The sequence below is a fragment of the Pseudopipra pipra genome, chromosome 14 (assembly GCF_036250125.1).
Source record: "Pseudopipra pipra isolate bDixPip1 chromosome 14, bDixPip1.hap1, whole genome shotgun sequence".
Lineage (NCBI taxonomy): Eukaryota > Metazoa > Chordata > Aves > Passeriformes > Pipridae > Pseudopipra > Pseudopipra pipra.
In genome coordinates this window covers 15,290,934-15,296,933 of record NC_087562.1, presented here as the reverse complement: position 1 = coordinate 15,296,933, position 6,000 = coordinate 15,290,934, and the positions used below count along the sequence as shown (strand labels likewise).

Here is a 6,000-nt window from a genome sequence, read left to right as displayed (position 1 = left end):
CTATTGAAACCAGAAGGCAGGAAAATCTTTGGGAGACACCCCCCACCCACCCCAGCTCCCCAGATGGCTGTTTGTCCCTGGATCAAGGGCACAGTGATTACCTGAAAGGACAGTGATCCTGCTGTGAGGCAGAGTTCAGCTCTGAGCCTGGAGCTCATCCATCCTCCAGCCACATTTTTATATGCTACCACCATTTTGTGCCTAGGAAGGGTGGTTCCCCCCGAGAGGGTGTGTCACACACACCCAAAAAATCATTAACTTCTTGGATTTTGATTAAACTTTGATGCATTGCAGATTTTATTCTGTGTGGATGAAGAGACCTGTGGCATTTGCCCATACACCAGGGAATTTGGCACCAGCTCCACGATTCCCATGGCCACACACACTCGCTCTGCCAGTTCACCGGTGACAGCAACTCCTCGCTGCAACTTTCAGTCACCAAATAACTGAATTTCTCTGACGATACGCTTTAAATCTTAACCCTTCTGACAATTTTTGTACCTTTTTCTACGGGAGAGTTCAAGCTAAAATATAACTTTATTATTGTGGGTACAACTGGTTTCATTTAATGTTAAAATTTCCCTTTTCTAAACATGTTTGCCTTCTCAGCTTTTTTTGGAGCAAGGCCATGTTCCTCTCTCCTCCCCACACTTTCTCAGATTTGGTGCATCTTTTTTTGATGTTAATCATCCTTACTTTTCTAAGAAGTGAAAAATCCTTTAATTTATTTCTTTTCAAATGTGCAGATAAAACCTTAAAGGGGAAGAAGAAAGATCTACCCAGGAGAATGGGAGCACTTACACATTCTTTGAAGTGTGGGCAGCTTTCTTAACATGCACCATAACAATAAACCTCACAATTTTCTAAAGCCAAATATATGATCTATACAAACAATCTTTTTTAATGTGAAAACATGACTTTATACATCATAGTGTATGATACACACTTCAAACACTTTCAAATCAAAGCTTGATAGACCCCAAGACTTTTTCTATAGTACATAAGTAGTAGTATATAAAACAATTATTACTACATGCTAAAACAGATTTCCACAGTCTTTTAATTAAGCACAATATATATAATATATATATGTATATACTGTATATAGATTTGTTCAGATTAATAAGTGGACTGAGCACACACACCCAGCATAATACACTCCAGTAACTGCCTAACAACTGTGAATTTACTGGCATTAATTTTTTTCTTTTTAAATCTGACAAAGCTGAAGAAAATAATGTTTTAACTGTTCCTAATAAACATAAGCAAGTAGGAAAACTTTTTTTTTTCAGAGGTAGAGGTTTTATTGCGTAAAACACTGGATAAAACTGTACTGCTTCAAAGACATTTTTATTCTAACAGCAGAAAGAAAACAGTCATTGCTGAAAAAACAACTTTTAATACTTCTATACCAGAATAAAGTTCTGTCAACTGATGTATTATAATAATAAATAATGACCAAGAATAAACTTTAAATACAAAGTTTTCTAATTGTTACAAGCATAGCAACAAAATCCTCTACTCTATTGATCTCAGATTTCCTCCAAGATAGAAATTTTTCTTTGTGTAGGAATGTAGACAGTATTATGACCAGTATCACAGACTACAGAAGTTACAGAGAAAAAACTTGACATGTTTAGATATGAGAAGCATGATGATATTCAGAAACTGACAATGCATCACTGCTGCTGTCACTTGTTTGTATTACAAGTTACAAATGTTCTGGAAAAAAGGGCTATGTCAGAGGGGAGGAAGGGACAGTAGCACCCGACCAAATGGAATCAACACACACATCACAAGGAGCGGGAGATGTTTCCAGTGTCACAAACAGAATTATTGCCTGTCGTATCTGAAAATGCTCAGAAGACACAAAAGAATACTGAAAGAGCTCAAAAAGTGCAAGAAATGGAATGTGTGGGGTGGTTTTGTTTTTTTTTTCTCTCTTTTTTTTTTGTTTTTTTTTTTTTTTTGCTAAGATACCGAAGGCGGCGCAAACACACAAAGCAAGCGACTGACACAGTCACCAAACACAGTAGTGCAGTTAAAATCCTAAAGCTTACTACAGTCAGAAAGGTTCAATAACATTTCAATCCTTTATCTAGGATCATAGAAACAGTTGCATTAAGTTTATCAACTCGATTTAAGTAAGGCAGTGAGAACTATACTAGAAAAACAAGAAAAGCAGCTTGCTCTGTGCCAGATGGGTCCAAGTTACACAGTGACCTCATTTAAACTGAAACTTCAGTTGGATGACATCCTTTCCGACAGCATATGCAAACCGTATTCCTTATTAGCCTGAGATTTTTTTTTTTCCAGTCTCAGGGTAGCGCTAAGAATTTTATTTACATTGATTGCAGTTTAGTATTTTTTGTAAACTGCTTTAGGCAGAGCTGAAGTTTTAAGGCCCTGGGGTTTTACTCTGTGCTCCCAGCCTGCAAAGAAATATTGACTTTTTTAAAAATTTTTTTCCTTTTTTTTTTTTTAAAGTCTGGATGATTTTGTTTTAGAAGAAGTTAATACTTCTCTACCATTGCAATAAACAGCACCAATTTTGCTTCTATCAAAGGAAGTACATTAGAAGGATAAAATTTTATGCCATTCAGAGAGTTCCAGAATAAACCTTTAGTTATTTTTCTTACTTTTTTAAGTATGTGGTTCTTTATAGTCTCTCAACAGCTTTCTATGTGGCAAAGACCTTCCTAAATTTGGAGCATCCAATCAGTAAAAAAGCTAAAATCTGCAAAAATATAGAACACATTTGTTTTACAAAACCAAAGAAATATAATCTAAAACACTTTTCTTCATTAGAGACAAAGAACAGAAAGTTTGGATTCATAATTTAGGTCAAGCTACTTTATAAGGGCTTGCTCCAGAAGAAACTTCTGCACTGTGTCTGTAACACTTACAAAAACTAATATATGAAAATTAACCATGACCAGGGAATCCTTCATTCAAGTGTGAAAAAAAAAAAGGAATTTAAAGGAAGTTTGAAAAACCAATAAGAAAAGAATGGAAGAAGAAAAAAAATTACCAATCTCCTATGTAATAAAATTCTGTTTCTCACCAGCACCTTCTATAGATAAGGCTGACTAGTTTCACTAAACAATATTTCTATATATTGTACTTCTACTTTTATAGCAACTTACTTCTTCATCAACAAGGAAAAAAAAAAAAGAATAAAAGCATTTCCCTCAATACTGCAAGATGATTACAAAAAATGGAATTACATTTCAAATCTGCAATCACACATCAGGCCGCAGATTTTTTTTTTCTAACCATTGATTCATTTGGCTGTATATTAAAAAAAAAAAAAAAAGAAAATGTAATATCACAATACTTTTCAATATAGGTCAGTACTGACCCCAGCTTATGGGCCGTCTAAGGTTTCTCCTACACTGCAGTTGCAACACCACTTGAATTGATTTTCTCTGCAATGACAGCTCCAGTCAGACTGGCACCATGGCAGTCTACCAAGACATCTCATTACTATGCTAGGCAAATGACAGCAGCTGGTGTCATATTATAAAGGTGTTTTCAACAATGAAAACACAGCCCCTCAATCTTCAAGGCAACACTAAATCATTTAGAGGGTATCATTTTTCTGTTAAGAGCATTATTTTTGGACAAAGACCACTTTTAAGTTTGATATTGCCCTGCTTTTTAAATAACTAACGACCTCTCAACATTTTTAAATCACTTTATTAACCCACCTACGTTGTTTGGAAGTACTTGTTGCCAGGTAACTGTTTAGCAGCCATTTTCAAGGGCTGGAAAATTTATTTTCTGTGTGTAATATATATATTTACACACACACACACATATGGAATGTGTGTATTTTGTGTGTGTGTGTGTGTGTATGTAGATATATATTCAGTGTGTGTGTGACTGAATCTCTCCGTGTGTCCGTAAATATATATATATGTCCGTGTGTCCATGTACATATACATATACTTAAATGTTTTCAGCATCCTGTACACTTCTGGGAACTTGTCACCCCTTCCCTTGGAAGGTGTTTTAAGCCAGCTCTCACCCAAACACGAATCTAAACCTGGTGTGAAAGGCTACTGCAGGACGGAGAGGGACCCGCCGAGCAGTGTCACTCCTGGGCCTTGCTGCCCTCCTCCGTTAGCTCTGCCGAGCTCCCCGGCTTGACAGCTGCAGGTTCCTCCAAATTCCCAGAAGCTTCGGAGTCAACCCTGGAGCGCTTGAACCTGCGGTCGGGATACTGGCTGTTGTCGAAAGGCATGCGATGGACACAGAGAACGTGGGTCTTCAGGTTTCCCTTCTGAGAGGCACTGTATGGGCAGTATCTGCACTGGAAAGGCCGGTGACCTGCGGGACAGACGAGAGCCTGGTTAGTTTTTGGGTTTTGCCCGTGAACCCGACATTGCAAAGCCTGGACAGACTGGACACACCGGAGCCCCCCGGCAGATTCCCCTCCCATTGGGTGGGGGCATCGGTGCGTGGCCTCAGCAAGAATAAGAAATCTGTGCTCTTTGCATGATGCCTTGTTAAAGAAACTGCATTTTAAAAATTCTCTGCTTCGGACTTGCCGGAGCAGCGCAGCTATTCCATCTCCCTCCTCAGACCCAGCCGTAAATCCGTCAGCCCACGATCCAAACTAAACTCTTGTAAATACTGCGTGTACAAAGCTGTCTTCTTTTACATTTGTTAATTATCTTTTTTTTTATTGAAGTGCAATTCAAGGATGACAATGTGCAGACCCTTAGTCTAATAAACACACTTTGTCTTTGGGTGGGTTTCTGAGTAAAGAATTGTATGTTTTATTTCAATCGCACAGATTACTTTTTAATGGAAAGAAATAATGGATTGAGATAGCCAAGGCCTCAAACCTGCAAACATTTACTCCAGTGAGATTACTCCTGTGAGTAAAGATACGCAAGCATGTAAGTGTTTGCTGGAGCGGGGCCCAAGGTTATCATTGGCTTTAAAATAAAATGTCCAAGTTAGATTAGAGAAAGAATGTTAATGCACAAAATCTGATAGATGCACTTCTTGCGGGTAAAACAGCAATCGACTGCGTAACAAAGGCATGAGTGAAAGACATCACTTCTCAGTAAGGCTATCAATATACTCTCCTATATTTTTCAGATTATTGTGACTTTGAATCTCCGTGCTGTATCTGGTTTTGGAGGTTATGTTTCAACAATCACATTTCAACCTATGCTGGGAAGTTGTTGATGTGTTTTACTGGAACTTTATGAGCTTTGTCTCTCAAATTAACTTAAACCAGGACCATCTGAGGTCAAATGCGCTTAGCTTGCTTTAATTTGCTCAAATAAATGAATAAATAAATGTGCCAGACCATCTACATAAAACCAGGATAAGTGAAAAACAATACGCTATCTCCACATTTGAAGAGCACATTTTCCCTTGCTCCTGTGGTACTATCTAACAGGGCATAAAACAGATTCTGGAGCAGCAGAGGAGGAGGACTATGCTTCCCACTATGGAGGAAGGGGCTGGAACTCTCTCCCCTTGATTTTAGATGGGAATTGAACAAATATACAAATAGACACCTGTTGTGCACTGGTCCAGTGTTACCTGCACTGGAGTGGGAATGCTACCAGCCTTCCCAGCAGAGATGGGAGCCTGGGTAGCTGCTGGCACACCAGCATGAGCATCTCTAGCAGAGTGAATTCACCTGAGCCAGCATTAGTGCTCTGGGCTGCTCAAATAACTTGCCAGTTTACTGCAACATAAAAACCACCACTTGAAAGCTGTCCCCCAAAACATATTGCTTGCTACCCCAAACCCTTGCCACAGGACTACAGGCTTGTTTCCTTTCTCAAGGATGGAAAGCTCCCCATCACCCTTTGCTTTTATAAGTTGAAGACTGCCAAAAGTATGACCACCCTGCAAAACCTCCAATACGCTTGTTTATGCCTATATCTTGGGATGGAGTGCCAGTCAGTCTTCTGGTTCTCTCTGGGAAAAAGAAAGACATTCTCCTCAACAGCTTCATAAGGAAAAAAATTA

The 6,000-nt window shown here is 38.7% G+C and overlaps 1 protein-coding gene across 9 annotated transcripts in view; it reads right to left on the bottom strand.

Annotated features, from left to right (window-relative positions):
* Positions 1-876: 876 nt before the first annotated feature.
* The window catches only part of ZNF536 (zinc finger protein 536), a 347,275-nt gene continuing 342,151 nt past the window's right edge, over positions 877-6,000 (bottom strand). For 8 of the 9 annotated variants that reach the window (XM_064671230.1, XM_064671229.1, XM_064671222.1 and 5 more), the window contains one exon: positions 877-4,332. In XM_064671230.1, the coding sequence (XP_064527300.1) occupies positions 4,097-4,332 (236 nt within the window). In that variant the 3' untranslated portion in view covers positions 877-4,096. The remainder of the gene's footprint in view (positions 4,333-6,000) is intronic. The other variant, XM_064671231.1, reaches the window with a different exon arrangement.